The sequence below is a fragment of the Cheilinus undulatus genome, linkage group 22 (genome assembly GCF_018320785.1).
Source record: "Cheilinus undulatus linkage group 22, ASM1832078v1, whole genome shotgun sequence".
Classification (NCBI taxonomy): Eukaryota; Metazoa; Chordata; class Actinopteri; order Labriformes; family Labridae; genus Cheilinus; species Cheilinus undulatus.
This window is the reverse complement of record NC_054886.1, coordinates 1,781,967-1,802,684: the sequence shown is the minus strand read 5'-3', so window position 1 is coordinate 1,802,684 and position 20,718 is coordinate 1,781,967. Positions and strand designations below refer to the sequence as shown.

Genomic DNA, 20,718 nt, shown 5'->3' with positions numbered 1-20,718 from the left:
TTCGTGTTAGTGTGTGCTCACATGTACCTGTGTTGGTGTGTGTTTAACGTTTGCTATTGTGAGCGTTGAATGCTCCTGGCACTCAGGCTGTATTTAAAAACAACCCTCAGGTTTCGGTTGACGCGACCTTTACTTACAGATTGTTCTGTCCAATACATGCGATTGGCCCGGCTCGCTTTGATGACCTCATCAGGTCTTCTCACAGCCTAACTCCAAACAAACCTTCTGGATAAACCAAAACAAACTGTGCTGCGCCATTTGCGGTCACTGCAAGGCTGGCAGTAACAATAAACAGGCCTGAGGCCGGCGTAGCAGCCGAGCAGGACAAAGACACACTAATGATATATACACAGCAAGTAACAACACAGGAGCACAATGTAGCCATCATTTACTAAATACAAAATCCCACACAAGTGGTGAACACTTCAAAAAAATTAAAGGAAATACATTATAGTTTTGATTTGTGCAAAAAAGCCAAAGTGTGTTTTATCTAATGCATGCCTCATTTCAAAGATGCATGCTCTGGACACTGAATCACAAAGCTCTGAGGTTCATCATGAATTTTCATGCTTTTACTCATCACTCATGACTGTACCAATGTGATGGATGTCTTCTTTGACTACACACAGACTCAAACACTGGAATATTTTTTACAAGGCTATTTAGGCTCTCTCCCTTCGTACTGTATGACCTATAACTGGGTTGCCAGTCTAGTTTCAGGGCCACAAGGGCCAGTGTACAGTACTTGTGGCATGGGCAATGCATGTGTTGTGTTGTAGTGAACATGCAAGGCAAAACAGCCACCACTGCTCGTAAACCTTCCATAGACAGCGTTTGCGAAAGGGAAGAGCCTTTGGAAAAAAAACTCAGAGGGTGATTGGACGAACGTTCTGCCTGTTACATCTTTACAGAGCAACAAAACACGCAACGTCATCGCCGCTACCGAGGAGTAAATCCATAGAGAACTGCATAACGCGAATCATGGTGACAGTAGTCACATCAGTACTCGACTTTTGTCGTTTTTGAAAAGAAAACAACTCACTGCTGTTCTTTGTTCTTTTTCTAAAGAAGAAATCTCGTCAAGTTCTGATAAAACTGGCGCTTTAGCAGCATCAACGCTAATGTCTTCTGCCATAATTGCACCGGCCTCTTGTTGCTGCTTGCTTGTCACAGCTCTGCCACGCCCCTCACCGCTGATTGGTCCTATCACTTTCTAACCGGGGCCCAAACTGTTCAGACGGTACCTTTGCAAGATGGATTCACCAGTGAGAAACACAGAAACGGGCGTATCCTTCTATTTTGCAAGGTTAACAATTACCTGGATAACTAACTGAACATCCCCCACTCATCCATTGCAATTGTAAGTAGCGAGTGAGCTCGCTTTGCAAAGCGTCTCCATCGGCTGCATGCTGAATTGGATCGTCTTGGTTTGTCTTTAGCCCAGCACTGCAGCGATTCATCTAATAACCGCTATAACATTTATTTAACGGCATGTTTGAACTCATGACATGCTCATTTTAAGTTCCTGATGAGTCAGGGTAGCAGGCTGTGGCGTTAGACGAGGCCAGAGAAGCAGCTGTGGACTCTGTATAAAGTAGTCGGTGTGGCTGATAATAAACATGCTATCTCCATCAAGTTCTTCACAATAAAAGTCGCCCACATCAGGAACTATGCTGGTTTGAAACACCTAAGCAGGGTTTAGATGAAACATATTACTCTGTGCAGTAAAAATACAGAAACTTGTGATCTTAAGCTGAGATATTAGTTGAGTTTGCCATCACAGGCTTGTTTTAGGGGGAGAAGGGGGATTATAACACCTGAATATGCATAAATGCATCATCTCTTTTTAATTTTGTATACTATGATATAATACAGTTACTGTGAAGGGCAGGAATATGCAGGGATATGATATTTAGGCCATAACAGTAAATACATCAGACAGGCTGCACCCACAGATGGCTATAGTGATCTATACTGGAGCTGTGTTTCACTATACACAGTAATGTTCTCAAACAGACAACAGGCCTAACAGGGAAGGCCCCTCCTTCCATGTCTGACTGAAAACACAAGTTTATTTGTTCCATACTTACGGGATGGGATTATAAGGAGATAAAGATGGATAATAAAAGGAGCAAAGGTGGTGCTGAAAAGGAAAGCTATAGCTGAGAAAAGTAATACATTTTGAAATCCAAGTTAGCCAGCAGTGCCATGTGCCAGATGTGCATCACAAAACAAAACACACTACTGCCCAAGTTGATGAATCCGGTCAGTGGTTTTCGCTGATATACAAACTGATTATTTGTGATTATTATGTGTGGTTCTGCTCTATCTGTGCCAAGAAAAACGCACTGATTTAACGCTATATAAAAACACGTGACTAGATTTAAAGAAAGAGAAAGACATTTGTAAGGAGGCAGCACAGGTTTCAACCTGACTCTCCTGTCCTGTCCTCTTCAAATAAAAGCAAAAAGACTCAAAAATTAAACCTTAAAGACAAAACAATTGAAATCACTCTAATTTTCACACATATTTTAAGAGGTGGAATTAGCTTTTTAGGCTTGAAAATTCCATTAAAACAATTTTTAAAGGTTTTTGTGTCAGAAGCAGTGCAGGATAATCTGACATGTTTAAAAATCTGATTTAACTGAAATTCTAAACTGCACCATGAATAACAACATTGTAGAGACTACTGCTCTATTTCAGACTTCTAGACTAGTGAGGCTAACATTATATATTTACAATTAAAGGTTGTGAACTGAAGTGGGCTGGTCTGAAACTCCAGGACTAGGAATCAGTCCCACTCTGGCTCCTCTTCATCAGTCAGTAAAGTAACGGAACTCGTAATCTTCGATCTCCAAACTTTTAATGTCTGTTCAAAAGGTCAGAACTGATGTGGGGGAAATGTTTGCTGCTCCTTTTACTAATGAAATACAAAAAAGGTCTGAATTAAATGAGCTGCTCTGATTGGATGATATTTATTAGCATGTTAAAAACTATTAGGAAGCTACATATGGCTTTCTGACTTGGAAGCAAATAGAAAAATCATAATCAGGATTATTTTGACTGAGATCCTGATTATTCAGTCTGATTACTGTTTTACAGCTGTCTGTGTGCATATTTCAAATAAAGCCTCAGTCTCCAAAGGCAGTCACAGCTTTGTGACATAAATTTCATGGTTTCAAAATGTTCATACAGGCCGATTCTATACAGGGATTCCTGAAATGTGCATTCAACTATATAACATTTCATGCATGTCAATAAAACACACATGCTCTTTATTTTGCTGGCTATTAGACAAACCTTACAGTTACAGTCGAAGTTATTGTAGGGATGTGAAGAAAATGATCTTTTTACATTTAAAATCAGAACGTGAGAAAAATCCGGGTGCAGAAAAAAAGCGGTGCAGTCTGCATTTGCAAACATTTGTTATACAAATGTGTCGTTTTGAAGAGCTCGGTGACTTCAAGCGTGTAGTGATGGACGCCACCTTTGCATTTAGACAGGTTGTTAAATTTCATCCCTTCTGGTTACTCCACAGTCAGCTGTGAGTGAAATTAGAAAGTGGAAGAGTTTAGGAACAATAGCAACTAAGCCATGAAGCAGAAGACCAGGTAACATCACAGAGAGAGGTCAGTGGTGTGTAAAAGTCGCCAAGCTCTGCTGATTCCATACAGTGGCGTAGCTAGGGACTATGGGCCCCTGGAAAGCATATTACACAAGGACCCACTTAACTGGCAAGCCAAGCAATAAATGGTGCATCCTTTTTTACAAATATCTATGTATTTTAATGCATTTTTGAACCATATTTCCTTCTTTATGAGCAATATTTTTACTATGGTTAAATTCAATTTACTTGCATTATTTTGCAGCACTGGACTATACCACTGGAACATTTTTGAGGGGGGAGCAGGTGCCCCCAGAGTTGTATTTTACTCTAGTTGATACAAATTTTAGCCCATTGACTGATTCATTTTGTTGCTTTTGATTCAATAATGACACTAATTAATGAGAAAATAATAAAGGCCCCTCCCTACTGTGAGCCCGGGTAATCAGTACTCTTTATCCCCCCTTTTCTACGCCCATGATTCCATAGCTGAAGAGTTCTAAACTTTCACTAGCATTCATTAAGGTGCAAAAAACTGTCCTGTGGGAGCTTCATGAGTGGGTTTAAATGGCCGCTCACATCACCACATACATTGCCAGTGAGTCTAGGAGGTCAGTGGAGGATGCTGGGAAACAATACATGCCTTATTGCACTGGTCCAAATGTGAAGTTTGGTGGAGGAGGGATAATGTATAGGGCTGGTTTTCAGGATTTGTTCTAGCCCCCTTATCTGCAGTGAAGGCCAATCTTCATGAGTCAGCATATCAAGATATTTCAGACAATGCTATGCTTCCAACTTTGTGGCAACAGTTTGTGGAAGGCTCTTTCCATCCATCATGACTGTTCCCCAAGGACTATAGAGACATGGTTTGGTTGGAACAGAGATTATGAGCCAGGCTTTCTAGTGCACCATCAGTGCCTGACCTGATAAATGATCTACAGAATGAAGGGGCACAAATTCCCCTCCAAAATCTTGAGGAAAGTTGGTGTAATGGTCAGGCAGCTGTGCACCTTTTTTTCATGTAGAGTAACTGCCCCAGACACAAACTGAGAATAAAAGCATTTTTGAAACATGGTTGGTTTTATCATCAATAAAAACAGATCAAGCTTTTACTTTGAGACATCTTCTACTCCTACTTTCTAGGCAAGGATCACTGGAAACAACATTTTAATCTCAGGGAGGTTTTCCTGGTTTAGTCGAAGTAGAAATAAAAAAGGGAATCTGCAACAATGTCTAAAAACTTGAGGCTCATCTGGTCATTTCTTACAGCGTACGTCCTCCATTGTATCCGCCTGCGGACCGGATCACACACAATTCTCAGTTCTAATTACTCAAAACACACCCGCCCAATCATCACCATCATCATGGAAATAAACAAACACACTCCGACACAATCAGAAATCAGCCATGCAATCATAACAAACCCCCCCTTCACACACTCACACTGCAATAAAAGCTAAACACACATGCCCGTAAAGCCCACACACACATTCTCCGTCCTCTAATCCCCCCTGTTCCCTCTTCTTCCTCGACTTACCGATGATGTAATAGTCGTGCATGCTCTTGAACTCGTGGCCCCAGAGGTTGGGCGAGAACTCCTGGAACTTGATGGTGAAGCGCCGCTCTCGGGTGGGCTCGTCGCAGGTCAGCACGATGTTCGGCGGGCCGCTCACCTCGCAGCGGTCCGCCTCCTCCCGCGACGACACGAGGTAGAGCTTGTAGAACTCGTACTCTGGTGTGGACCTGACCGTGTCCAGCGGAGGGCAGATGAGGTCCAGCCGGTCCCCGATCTGAGGGTACAGAACGTAGCCCTTATCGTCCCTGAATCTGCGAAGAAAACAGAGAAAAAGGATCATTAATTAAAGTAAACAGCCACATGTCCTTGTTTCTGAACGAGGAACAGATGGGACCTTTTATTTCTCCTTCTTCTTTCTTTCTCTTTTCTCTCCTTAACAGCGAACAGGTGCCTAACAGAGACACTGCAGAATTAAATTTTTACCACACAATCCCCTGTTGAACCCAGAAAAAATCAGGGAAATATGACCACCTGTTGATGATCCACAAGAGAAAAATAAGCACTGCATCACAGCCAATCGGGACTGAGTTAAAGAAAAACATTAATATATGCTTTTCCCAGTGAGCTACTCAGAAATGACCTCCAGTTCAGGCATAAATCCTCGACACTTTGGAACAAAACAAACTGCAAACTCACTCTCAAAAGTGTCGGAGCAGGAGCTCGACTGCCTTTAAATTAAAAGCCTCAAGTTTGCTCAAGGCCAAACGGATCTAAAACAAAGCATGCTGCAGACAAATGCCGACGTGCACGTGAGAAATTAATTTGAAATCCTGTCAACAACCAGCTGCAACAAATCCAACTTTTTCAACTTTTTCATTTGAAATGCAAATTTTCTTGCAGCACTTATTGTCTGAAGCCAGAACTAAGGCAGGTCCACAGAGGAAAGAAGAGACAGAAAAGTACTGCTGCAGATCAGCAGGACCGAGCTGCCACTGCCAAATCTCAGGTACACGCAGTTAATTAGTTTGCAAATGAGCTGTTTTGATGTAAGTCTCTCATCCACTTCTGATATAAATGATGTGCAGTGTGTTTACGGCTTAGCGGACGATTTGACACCTGTCATTTATTGAAGATCTTCAGAGCGAGGATTCAAATGCAACTGTTTGTCACCATTCAACAAAAACGTGCACTCATATGGTTTATTGTCATGATTACGGTAGATTTAACGCAGCTTTTGGTGAACACCTCTGAGTTTAAAAGCTTTCCAGAGATAAAAAAAACGACTCGGATTCCTCCTGAAATCTCAGATAAATTCTGGTGTAAAAGCAGCCGGAGGTAGACATGAAAAGTGCTTCTCTAGTATGGGTTTGGAGGACTGGTGGGCCCACTGTGGGCTTTCAGAGGGCTTTCCAGAGCACAGAACATGAAACGCAGCAGTCAGAGGGGCATAAACTCGACAAATGACTCAGACACTGTTATTCCCCTCACAGCGCAGGGCCATCTCTAACTGATAAGGCCAAATACTGTGAGTTATCAACTTAGGTCCTGAGGCCTGTGATGACTTTAACTCTCCAAGCTAGCATGCTTTGCTGACAGCGGGAAACCAGAAAGTAGTCTGTGCACGCTCATAGCAACTTTATCTCAGGTTAAAACAAATGTCACCACAAACGGAGATAAGTGTTTAGAGAAGTAAAAGATAAAAAAAAGGAGGAGAGTTTCTGGATTTTCTCCACTGTTAGCATCCTCTCAGAAATGACACTTTGATGTAAAGTGGGAGGATGCAAACGTCTCTAATGTGAAGACGCCGTTTGGGCGACTCCCCAACTGAGGCGCTTTTTCTCTTTCCAGCAAATCCACGTGAACACTCGGGAGTCACAGCACTCAAACCTGCTTAATTATTCTCTCTGTTCTGCTGTCAGACAACTGTTTGACCATTAAAAAATCAACAATACAAGATCACAACACATAAACAGAGCGAGAAATGATGTTGTGTAACTCTGGTGTTTGAATCCTGCTGCTGTCACATTAGCAACACTTCCCTTTGTGAAAGAAACAATTACTATTGTCTTTAAGCTTTACTGGAACGCTGACGGAATTTCACGCTCATAATCACACAACTGTGAGCGGAACAAAAGTGTCCAGTTTGATTTTTGTTTTAATGAATTCAACGTAACTTTTATTTTCAAGGAATCCTAATTGGTCATGGCTTTGCAAATCAAGAAACAAGAGTGGAAATTCAACACTGTAGTTCTTTAAAAGAGCTAGACTGCTACTGAAGTGTTTTCAACCCAAAATAAAAGAACCAAATTTTAATTTGAGTGTACTTTGATTCATTTATTCTCTCATTAATCCCTAGGCAGAGTCGGGCTCATGAAAACACTGGTTTTTATTTTTCCTGCATGTCACTTTATCTTTATATGAGAAGCCTCTTTAATACCATCATCAGTGACCTGATACTGTTTACAAGTACTTACATTTATCACACAGTGATACAAAGAACAAACACTATAATGAAGTCTATTTTCATGAAAGTGTAAGTAAAGCCCCAGCTCAGAGCTAACCCCGCCCACTTCAGACTAGGGCTGAATGATTTGCAAAACAATCTAATCTAATAATCATTCTATTGACCTTGTAAAGCAGATGGATACATCCGTTTCCGTGTTTCTCACTGGCGTATCCATCTTGCAAAGCTCCCATCTGAACCGTCTGGGCCCGGTTAGAAAGTGACAGGACCAATCAGCGACGAGGGGCAGTACTTTCGGGCGTGGCGGAGTTGTGATGTAAACAAGCAGCAACAAGAGACCAGTGCAATTATGGCGGGAAGACATTAGCGTGGATGTCGTGTGCCGACATGTCTACAGTCGCCATGATTCGTGTTATACAGTTCTCTATGGAGTTTACTCCTCGGTAGCGGCTACGGCATGTGTTTTGTTGCTCTCAATGGCCCGTAAAGATGTGACAGACAGATCATTCATCCCATCACTCTCTGAGTTTTTTTTTCTTCAAAGGCTCTGCCCTTTCCCAAATGCTGTCTATCGAAGGTTTTCTGGCGTGTCAGGTTACAGTAGTCCCGCAAGTTTTGGATTCCTTCAGTCACATGTCAATGCGTCCTAAGGCTAGATATTTCAGCCTGGTTCTCTCCCTCTGCTTCATAGTGTAAGTGGGTGTGGGTTTGTATGAATGGGGTTAGCTAATGATGGCCAGTTCTCCATAGCAACCTCTGCCATCACTGTGTGAATGTGGAGTGAACTGGTGTGTATAGTAGCTACTCAGTACTTGACGTACACGACCGTCAGTCACACACCGTGGGAGACTGGTTCTAAGTTACATCCAAAAACAGATGCTTTATTTTAAAGATGTGACTTTACCTGAAGAGCCTAGTTGGAGATTATTATTCTCATGTTTTTATTGCCAATATTTTCCTGTAAAACTCAGCTCTCAGTACTTTAACTAAACTTTCAATACTTTTACTTTTACCTGACTAGATTTGTAGAACAATTCTTGAATTTCTACTTTAGTGAATTCTTACAATAGTCGCAGTAGTTACAGTAGTTTTGATGGTGTAGTTAAGAGTTGTGGTGTGTTACACAGCAAAGCACAGGACAACTAATCATTGTCATCTTGAGAGCCACATTGTTAGCATGGCTACATTTCAGATGAGATAAAAGGCTTACATGAAGCAAATGTTTGGCAGACAAATATTTGCCAGTTATAATTAGAGCGATGGAGAGAGCTTGCTTTCTAAAAGAAACAACATGTGACGAGGATAATGATCATTCTTTTCGCTGCATTTCTAGAAAGATTCATTTGTTGTTACCTGCATCTTTCTGACTACAGCCCCCCAAACTTCCTTGCAGTCAACTATCTCTTCGCCCTCCACGCTAACAGCATTACACCTGTGCAAATTGAGATGTAAGTCTTATCTGTTGGTGTTTTGGCTGCCGGCGTACACCAGAGGGGAACTTGAGAAAGCAGTCTTAACGGCAGAAAAGCTTTAGCTGAGGCAGGCCTAGAGGCCTGCTGGGAAGTCACTGTTCCACTTCTCATTACCCAGGTCACTCGGGGTTATCAGGCAATACTTAGGCTGGAGAGGTAGGCACTCAGCTTCACTCAACACGTACGCACACACACAGACACACATATTTCACCTTCCTGTCGGCCTCAGACAGGCGAGCACAGCCACTCACACCATTTATAGAGTATGAACTGTAAACATGGCGGTGGTTCCTGGGGCTTCTGTTCCAAATCCTAAACAGAAAAATCTATTCAACACACACAAACATAGACACTCACACAGCCCCATACAAATGCCCTCCTGCTAAACACAAAAGGTTTGCCCAAACACATCCACCCACATCCAAACACACCAGTTTAGTTTTCCCTAAACATGAACGCTGACAGCCATGCACGCACACCCAGCTGCACATGCCTACAAGCGCACACACATTTCTAAAAACAAGCACCTTTTGCTTCCTGCATGACGCATTCTCTGAGTGGTATCTGATGGTACCCTGAGTCACAGTTGAGCTGCAATGCAGAATGGCAGAGCAGCTCACACACAGGACGAGATGACTGCTGAGGTAAAATGCCATGGGGCAGGTGCACTGCTCGAAAAAGAAAGATAGAAAGAAGGAGAAATCAGTGAAGCTGGGGAGGGGGGTGGAAAAAGATATTGAACATGTCAGGGAGGGTATGTGGCAACAACAAAGAAAGGTGGAGTACAAGCAAAGCAGACACAAAGGAGGGGGGGGCGCTCCACTGAATGACCTTAAAACATACAGAAAGACAAGAGAAGGAGTGTATTCCTGCACATCGCTGCAACAGAACTCAATTTTACTGATATGCGCCATGTTCAGGGTGTTAGATTTGCCGAGTTAACCCCAGTTAACCCAGTGTGTATAAGTGAATGATTGCTTGAGTGTGTGCGCTGTAAACAGGACAGGGTAGAGAGACCTTGTTACAATCCAATCATGTGATAGAGGGATGAAGATAGTGTGTATTTATCCCACAATTCACATCTTTTCCTCTTCTACCTGCAACACTGACACCATTCATAGCATGTCTGCATGCACAGTTAAGTTGTACTGCGGTTACATATCCATTAGGATGTTTAACTAGTCAGCTGTCCTTGTCCCAGTTTACATGTGCCAGGGGAGGATCAATTTATGACAATGCATGCCTGACTGCTGTGATAGGGGAAGCTACGACCGTGCTAGCAAGTTAGCTGTTGGGTGTACATCAAAGTAGGGAAACATGGCTGCAAATACCATGCAAAGGGGAGGTAAATCTTTGCCCCAAGTGAAGGAGTTCAAGTATCTTGGAGTCGTGTTGATGACTGATGGTGGAATGGACCATAAGAGTGACAGTCAAGATTTGCTCCAACCTGAACTGATAGTCATGAGCTTCGGGTATTGCCCGAAAGTGTGAGACTGTGGAAACGTGGTCGATATTAGATTCCTCAGGTGGATGTCTGGGCTCAGCCTTAGACGCGGAGTGAGGAACTCAAGCGGCCAAGGGTGGAGCCACTGCTCCTTCACATTGAAAGGAGTCAGTTGAGGTGGTTCAGGACTATGATCAGGATGCCTCCTGGTCGCCTCCCTGTGGAGGTCTTCAGCCAGGAGGAGACCACAGAGCGGACACAGAATTCACCAGAGGGAGTATAAATCCCACCTGGCCTTGAACGCCCCAGAATCCCCCAAGAGGAGCTAGAAATTGTCACTGGATGGATGATAACCAAAGGCAGACAACAACCCAGCGTTTTCAATGGTTTGCATTTATGCTGTTCTGCTGCCAGGGCAAAGTCAGAGCAGAGCACAAAATACCAAGTCCAGTTTTGGCACAACTGTACCATACTGTGTAGAACTTTTAAGCATGTTCAGGCCAATAACTGAGGAGAAAATAAAGCCTCTAATAGGGAGTAAGCCCATCTGAGGGCACCATGGAAGAGGGATAGGCACAACCCAGGCCGTGCTCTGGATGCCCTTGGGGCATGGGAAAATCATCTGTTGATGATAAAGCAGTCTGCACCTTTACAGCACAGTAAGAGGAGAGTGTGGGGAGTCAACACGGCCTGGGTTACTGTCCGGATGGGTAGTAGGGTTGCCACAAGCCCCTGAAAGCCAATGGCGTTCTCTGGGCCTATCAGAAGGCCAGGACTAAAGAAATGCTGTTGAGCCCCTCCATCCTCAGGTTGTGGCACACAAGGCCATGTGATGAACTCTTTGCACCAGCTTGTGCACATGACCATGCATGCAGATTTGTTAGATAAGAAATTCAGTTTATAATGTCAGTCAGCCTAACATGCATGCAGGAGGACTAACGATAAACCAACTTTTCCTTCCTGCTTGTAAACATACAGACTGGGTAAATGATCCCAGCCTGTTTTCAAACATCCAACATGGGGATACACACCCCCTCAGATATTGTTTTCTGTATTAAATCCACTGTAACAGAGCAGTGTTTAAAAGCTCTGGATACTCTGAGAGCCACACGGTCAGGTTTGCTGCTTCAGTGGAGAAGAGAGGAGAGAAAAGTGGAGTGAGGTGGACTTATAAACATTTTTATAGAGTTCATCTGTGACCACATCTAAATAAATCATCCCATTCAGACACAGCCTTTGGCACTACTACGTTTTCCCTTTACTCTCTCCTTTTTGGTGTAGAGAGAGTCCCTGTCTGAGTGTCTGTGTGTGTGTTTTTTTTTCTCCTCATCTCTTTTGCTGTCCACTCTCTCCCTCTCCCTCCTTCCCTTTTTCTCAGCCGTTGACAATAGATTCATTCATGTGGCCACACTTTGAAACATGGCGTGGGGGGTTGGAGTGGGCCAGAGGTGACACTAAGGGGGGGGTAGTAGGAGGGAGGAGCTTTCCTCCCTTTTCTTCTCCGCAGCTCTTTTATGAGGGCAGAAACATCATTTTCTCAACCCAAGCGTTGCTCCGCCACGACCCTTGAGCTGAGCTGAGAAGACTCAAGTGTCAGCCTCTGTGACCTCCCCCGCCGACCCTTTACACCTCCTTCTTTTTACCCTCCATTCCCCCTGATCTACTCCCCAACTCAATACTGCTGTAAATGTTGACACTAAAACCCCTGAAAGATGTTTTCTTGTATCCAATTCCCAACAGAATTTTAAAAAAGCAAAAAGTGGTTGTTATGCAAGAGATTTAAACGGCTGTATTTGCAGCCCAGATGCTGTGCATGCTTTTTCTGTGACCTGCGTGTGTGTTTCTTGTGTCCATCTGCATGTTGTCTGCCGTTGTACCTGCTCTGGGCGGCATATCGGACAGCTCAAACATTTCCCAGATTCCACAGCGGCAACCCGAGCCATGTCCGGACCGAAGCCCGGGCACACAGGTGCAGCTGGCGGCAGAGGGGAGACAAGGGAGGGTGTGTGTGCGAGTGTATGTCTGTGTGAACATGAGAATATGAAGGGCAGGGATGAGGGAGGGCAGACAAGAGGGACCGCTGAGTCCGTGAGAGAGAAATCCAATAAATGGAGGAGAGAAAAGAGCCGAAAGAGAGAAAACAGAGGTGGGATTTAAAGTGATAAAACAAACACATAAGGACAAAGAGAGAGCAAGAAGTGGGACAGATTGCAACAGAAAGAGTGTGGAAAATTATACTCAAGTGCAGAAAACAAACAGAAGGAGGATTAAGAAAAGGGAGAGGGAAGGACACTGAAGTTGGCAGGGAGCACAAAATAAACCGAAATTGAAATCAGCGTGGAGGATTTACTCGAAACTCCACATCAACTTTGACCTCCTCTATCAGCTGTGGGGGTTTTGTCCTTGAGCTAACCACAACCTGGTGTGAGCGGGAAGCCGAGGAGAGACAGCAAAGGACCGATCTATTAGGGAATAATAAACGATGGCGGTATTCAGGTCTGTGGTGGGGAGATTTATGGCGGGCCTTGCGCATAAAGCTGTCTGCACTAATCTCATGGTATACACAGCGTAATCACACTCACAGGCGTCTGAGTGCACCCCCCCTTTTAATGTACACACGCTGTCAGACGCACGGCAGGGGAGCACGCACGCTAAAAGAGAGGCAAACCGATCGGCTGCGGGAGGAATGCACGCTCTGCAGTGCAAAGCGTGTGCGCACTCACCAGCACGCTGAGCTGCAACACCTGCAGGCCATCTAGTAGCTGTCTAAAGTTAATCCGCTGGGCCTCATTTACTGGAGAGGTGCTTTCCAAAGAATGCCACAATGAGCAAACACATTCACACAAAGCGGAAAACGCCCATTTTCTACATGTCATTTGAGTCCACATGGGATCTTTAAACCTCACCTTTAAGCTCAAATTCTGCAGCATAATTTACCTTATCCCAATTAATGCTGCTTTCCTTTCCTGAATGAGCTTTTTAACAAGTATTTTGAGCATGAGATGTAAAAATTGTCTCACTGACTGACTGTTTTACCTACTTTTAGACAAATATTATTCCAAGCCTCAGTGCTGGATTAAATCACTCGCTATGAAGAAGATTTTTTGCACCCACACAGAAATGAGACTGCATATGCTATCACTTTCCACCGCTCTGCTGCAGCAATCAGTCCTCCTATATGCTGCGAAACCAAGAAACACCAACAATATATAATGTAAAACATATGGCTGGGAGTCTATCTAACATGAATCCAGGTTATGCACAATCTGTCTCCGACACAGAATTCGTAGGAAGCGGAGCTCAATCATATTGACCTGTTGCACTCAGCACGTCTCACCTACATCTCCAGCCTGCTGCTCCATCTGATGCTTTACAATAAAAGATTCAGGAGCTTTTAAATTTTACTCATGTTGCCTTCTTTCATCTTGACCTCATCTTTGATCGCTTCTGTTATCGAAAGGGCTTTTTCAGTGCTGGTACAAGAGTGTTTGAAGCTCGTTTTGCTGGCTGAACTTGAGGCCTTGCTTCAAAAAAGCCATTATGATCTGTAGCTGTATCAGTGTGTGAGGCCATCTAATGAAATATTACTGAATTAGGTCTGTCCTCATGTTTTTATAAACCTTTTTGTCCTATATCTGACTAAGAGTATTAAATCGTTTAATCCAGAGCGCCTTAGATCTTCACTGTAGCTTTCTGCGACACTCCAAGGAATTATTCAAATCCCAGACACAATATTTGTCATCTTAAACTCTTCTTGGAATTAATAATCAATGATATTTTAAACATCCCAGGACCCTTACGAGCAGACACTACAGCTCCTGCCACTAGTGCACAGGGCAGACAGACTGCTTTAGAATATCCATAATCATTATTAGTGTCTTCATTAAAGAACCATATACCCTGGAGAGGGGCTGGAGAAAGTGGTCTTTGACTGTGTGTACAGAGCTGGAGAGAGATAGGGATACATTTGTACGAGGTAGAGGGAGACAGAGCAAGGGAAAGAGAGTGATAATGTAAATTGATGAGAGTTTGAGTCTCTCTAGAAGGCATGGCCCAGATACCACCGAGCATTTCTATTATGGATGAAATGGTGGAGTGGATGAGGGAGAGACAAGTTGGGTTTCAAACCAAGTTTTTCTTAGTTTATATTCACCGTTTTAGTCGGGACAGAGCAGATATTAGCAGGTATTTCTATCACTTCTACTTTGAAATGAAAATATATACAACTGCATTCACTTCAGCCCTTCTGTCTGGGGCAAACATGCTATGCAGCCAAATTTTACTCCAACCCAATTTACTTTCCTCTTACATTTTTTCAAATTTTGCACCAACATTGGAAATATTTCCTTTTCCACTGGGCCAATGGGCCACATGGCTGAGTTATTAGAAAGGCTGAGCTGTAGGCTATAGAAAATACTTTACATGATGGCAAGTAAAAGAAAAAGAAGTGAGAAGCCGGCTTAAGAACGTCCTCAAACAATGAGCAGCTTTCCTTCTGGAGCTGGTGGAGACCAAAAACAGCGCAACAAATATTGCATCAACATTAGTTTTGAGGGCAAACACAGCTTATGCTGGCATTGCTAAATTAACAGCAGACATAGCATGATATTTCATTACAAAAAACATATATTTATAAAGTTTTGAGACAAGCACTGCCAGTGGGGTGGACATACTACATTTTTACTGCACTAATACGCTGGCTAGCTAGATTAACTTCACTTATTTTTGGCTAGTTTAACTGAACTTACTAGCTAGCTTTACTACCTAGCAAGTTGGAAGCAAGGCAGAGAAGTTAGCATGTAGCTTCTTTGCTGCCTTGGGGTTGCTAAATAAAGCTGCAAGATAAGCATGTGAACTGAAAATATGTTTTAAACTAGCTAGCTAGTTAGCTAGTTAAAATTCAAGGCACAAATGTTAACATAAAGCCTAGCTTGCTTTACCAAGTTAGCAGATTAACACAGAGCAAATGAACATTTAAAATTTATGATGGTCTAAACATAACTTAAAGCTGAAAAACCAATAATTAATTAGGTAAAACTACTTAAAAAGATAGGTTTGTAGTTTGTTCTGTTGCATTCAGTTGGTCAAAACAAATTTCACAAGGCTACTAGCTTAAAGCTAGGGGACAATTACATGTGTAACTAACTAGCTAACGGCTAAAAATCAAACTTGTGCAAAAGAGCAAAATAAGCAGCTGAGAAACTGTCTGTATGGATTCAAAGGAGGCAAGATATGACCCAAAAAAGCACCAGGGTAAGATTAATGCTGTAGACAGACTTAAGGCTTGTGCTAGCATGGCTCAACTAACAACAAACCGCTGGTATAACAAGGTAATAATAATTCAGAGATAAGTTGCACCCAAATGATGAAAACATCAATAATTAAAGCTGCAAGATAACTATGAGCTGAAAATGTTTTAAACTAGCTAGCTAGTTAGCTATTTCAAGGCACAAATGTTAACAAAAAGCCTAGCTTGAGATTTCCATTAGCTTCTGTGTTTTTACAGATTAACAGAGCAAGATGAATGACTTTTAGAAATCAGGATGACACCAACATAACTTGTAGCTAAAACAATAGCAACACTAGCAACAAGAGGTATAGTTAAGTATGGAAAATGGCATTTTAGTTTGTTGTGTTGCATTCACATTGTCAAAACTGATTCCACAAGGCTACTGTAGCTTAAAACTAGGGGGGCAAATTGACGTTTCATAGCTAGCATGCTAAAAAAAGCAGGTAGTTTGGGAATAAAGTCAAAAATTTAGCAGCTAAAGCCTGTCCCTCTGGATTTGTTGGAGACCAAATATGATAAGAAGAACATTAGATTGAGGTAAATCTGTTGGAGCGAAACAAGGCTTGTGCTAGCAATGCTAACTGCAGAATTAACATCATATTTCTGAGATGAGTTTTCAGTTACTTCTAAGAGTTTAAAACATTCATAGACAAGGATGTAAGATAAGCACAGTTTAAAACTGAATTTTAACTGAACTGGCTAGCTAGCTAGGTAAATTCAAGTGTTAGCATATAGCCTAGCTTAAGTTTGAGAATTTGTTTCTGTCTAGAGTATAGTCAACAGTGGAAACCTGTGTTGTGTCTTTTTGTTCTATTCAAGACGTCAAAACTAATTCCACAAGGCTTTTTTTAGCTAGGGGGCATTTGGATGTTTAACTAACCCGCTAATAGGCTAAAAAGTTAGCACATGACTTGAGAACATTGTTAAGAATCTAACAGTTAAGGAAACGTTTCATTCAGGAGTTGGGGGAGACCAACAGTAGTTGCTAACACTGCAGTAGAAAACTAGTGTTTATAAGTTGCTTTTTCAGTTTTTATTGTCATGTTTTCAAGTGGACAGTAAGAAAAACATAACCTGTGCAGCTTAGCGGTGTAAACGGAGGGAACAAGTGGATGTTGAGGTGTTAGAAAAGGGAGGCAGGCAGAACAAGAGATTAGTGGACTATGAAGAGCGGTGTGAACAAGAAGAGAGGAGCACAAGGTTGATGTAAAGTCAGTGAACGCTGCAAAGCCCTCAGGAATGTTGGTGGTGAGAAACGACAACGGCGGTAATAGTTTCCATATGGTGTGAAAGGAGGGTTCAAGAGAGAGAGGAGGGAGAAAAAGAGACGGCGGAGAGAGAGGTAAAGAGACAATGATGACTTTTAGGAGGCAGAGAGCGAGAACAGGGAGGTGGCAGCCAGCAGGTAGGGATGCAGAGCCTTGTTTGAATAGTTAGCTGGCATCCTGGGACTTTGAAGGTAACCGCGCCCTTGTCATCACACATACACACGCAGCCGTCCTCCTGTCCAGAGGCGGTCTAGAATGCCGCAGCGTCGGTGTCACATCCAGTATATATCACACTCAGCATAACCGCTGAGACACAGGATGGAGACACGCTGGACGCCTTGGCATTTACAAAGTGCACACATGCAGACGCACACATTGTGTTTGCCTCTCCTATAATCACACACACTCGTCATCTGCCTCGCAGCTTTGCTCCTGCTGTGTCCCATACATTCCCTACAACACAATGCAGCAGACGAGCGTATCACATTAAGTTGAAACTTGTAGCTGCACCATGAAGAGGAACTAGAACTAACTAAGCAACTGTGGTGAAAGACTTCTGCGCGTCTTTGAACGAATGTGAACGACGCAGATATATTCAGGTCAACAGAAACTTTTCTCAAGCAAACATCTCCCGCTCTCTTTCTCCTCATCCGTTCTCATTTGCATCCTTGTTCCTGTTTTTTTTCTTCATGTTTCAGCTCCTGCATTTCAAGCTACGAACTTTTGTTCGCAGCTTCTTTTGACTCCTCTAAACATAAGTTCTAGACTCTGCTCTATATTCAACAACAGCCTATGCTCTATTTCTCATTTTTCCACTTCTTCACACCTTCCTTTATTCTGTTTTTTTGTTTTTACTCCGGCATCAGCATGCCACCTCGCTTGTTTGCAGCTTTTTTAGTTTCTTTAGTTTGTGCAAAAAAACTTAACAGTGGAGAAAATAAGAATGCAAATACAATCAGATATGACTATTAGTGAGGAAAATGTGACATAAAAGATTCAGGAGTTCTGTTCTTCACCAAACTCTAAAACCCACAGCAGAGCCCCCTTGGGGCGTTGTAGGAACACGCTTTCTTGTTTCAGTCTTTAAATGCTCCGTGTAACTGAGTGATGTCTATTTTTACTTAGTATTAAAATTCATTTGGTACTAATGTTCCTCTTTTAATTATGATTTGTTGTACATCTTGCTTCTTTAATGCAGGATTCTGTCTTCAGGGTGTTGATTTATTTTTACAAATGAGTGTCTTTTCAGAGAACCAAAACCAAAGCCAGTGAAAACTAAAAGCTGTCACTGCTGCATGGAAACTAAACCTCTCCTCTGTGGATATACTGTAGGTCTCATCTTGGTTCAATACATTTCTTATGTCATGTTTTTATAGCCTAGAAATTAAGAGCACAAAATCCCCTATCTTGATGAGTGCTTCCATTTTGGTCACTTTCAGTTTTCTTTAAATTATGATCTTTTTTACAATAACACAACACAGGGAACCGTACACTCAGGAGGCCTTCTATCTGTGTAATCAACACTCAGAAAGCTTTTCCCTCATGCTCCTGTTGAAGGCTATGTTGTGGCTCATTTATTTTTGGTAATTTTTCAATAGAGCCCATTTATGTTGGCACCATTTCATACATCCGTTTGAAAACGACCACGATGACATGTGCTAACCAGCAGCCGTGAAGTCATACTGGAGACATTTAGTGTCCAAACTGCAGGAGTTGTTCCAGTGAAACCGGAACGTTCCTCTGGGAAGTCGTGCAAACCTAAAGTCATACCGTTGACATCCTTTCTCATGGCTGCAGTCTTCCCCGTCTCTCTCTCTCTCTCTCTGTGTGTCCTCAGTCATTCTGGCTGCTAGTTTTAATTCAGCCTTTGTCCTACAGATGCAGGGACTGAATCCTTTAGTCTAGTTCTAGTAAAAAAAAAAACTCAAAAACATTTTCAGTTTTAGTCAATAAACTGTCCTTGAATTTTGGTTATTATCATTTAGAAAAGTAGAAAATAGTAATTTAATTAAAGTTTACTCAAAATACTGATCACTTGTTTGATTAAATACACTCATTTTTGATCAACTGTAGTGCAATTGCAAATTTAAGATGTTATGTACAAACTTTGGCTTCATCCCATTTATAAGTTTTCTTTGTTATTTTAGCAGCTTTTTATGATCTTGAGTTCAGGTTTAAATTTTCCTTCGTTTTAGACACGTTTTCTTTTTCTTTTTTTTTCTTTTTTTTACATTTATACATCGTAAAATCAAACAGGTTGAATAAGTTCAAAATATGTTCTCATAACTGAGCATAAAAGCTTTAAACTAGTAGAAATACATTTTCTGACTGTGGTTTAAGTTGAAATATAAAATTAACACATTTAATATTATCATTATTATCATTATTATTATTATTATTAATAATAATAATAATATTATCACTTGTTCTAAAATATGTATTACCATTATTGATAATATTATGTTTTACAATATCATTATTAATATTATTATTATTATTATTATTATTATTATTATCATGTTTTTGTTGTTGTTGTTGTTCTACATTAATAATAATAATAGATATTAATATTATTGTTATTTTTATGCTAGACATTAATAATAATAATACTTATTATTTTTTTATTTTATTTTATTTTATTTTAACAGTCTAGACCTGCAGTTTTTACCTGCCCCCTTTAAAGAGTGTCTTAGGACAACTCTAGTTCTGAATTGATGCTATAAATCAAAGATTGATTGATCGATTGATCGATTGATTGAAAGTAACAAAATTGTAAGGTGAACTTTAACCCTTAACATGCTCTTCCACAGGGTTCATTAATCATCCTCGCTATGTTAGAGTCTATCCCTACAGACAGGACTTCTCTAACTGAGTCAGTAACTTCACTCATGGTGCAAAGTCTCTAATGTCCAAAGGCATTCTGGTAAACTATTCAAATAAAGAGATGATTGTCAAATAATCTGAGTGGCAATCACACAATAAACTTAGCATTTGAGTACTGTTTACTTAAAAGTAACCCCGTGTTCTATCAACTCAATTTAAAAAAAATATGCTGAAAAATTTTGAGGGTTTTTTAAATTGACACATTCTTTTAAACAGTCTTTTACTGATCTGTTAATTTTAGTCTAGCTGTGGTTGACAAAAACAAAACCATTTTCACCTTTACTCAAAATATTAATTCTCTTTGCACTAATAAATAAATATATAACACTTATACTAGTCTACTACTATCCTGATTGATTTAGATACAGTGATGAAAATATTGACTCCCTATATGCACAGTAGAGAAATATGGATTTAGATGTCCAACACTCTAACATTTTAATCTTGTTTTCGTCTCCTTGATAAAAATAAAACTAAACACACACTTTTAAACCAAAGATCTACTTTTAGAAGGGCTGTCAAAATGTACCCAATAAGTCCATCACTGCCCACCTCTTACGTGTCATATTATTTAAACAGAACACACAGACATAGTCAAAAGTCCTATGAACCTTTTCATATCAAACATTTACCTTTTTCACTAGAAATTATTGCCCTTATTTCCTTTTCAGTCCATTACAGGTTCTTTTTTTTCTGTGGTCAAGCATATGCTTAAACTTCCAATAGCCAAACAGGAAGTCAGTTATCCCTCGTTTAAAACAACAGAACAAACCAACA

The 20,718-nt window shown here is 41.3% G+C and overlaps 1 protein-coding gene across 1 annotated transcript in view; it reads right to left on the bottom strand.

The window, feature by feature from the left end:
* Nucleotides 1-20,718, bottom strand: part of efnb3b (ephrin-B3b) — a 141,734-nt gene that overhangs the window by 67,466 nt on the left and 53,550 nt on the right. Inside the window, exon 2 of the mRNA XM_041778794.1 lies at nt 5,142-5,431. Within this exon, the coding sequence (XP_041634728.1) occupies nt 5,142-5,431 (290 nt within the window). The remainder of the gene's footprint in view (nt 1-5,141; nt 5,432-20,718) is intronic.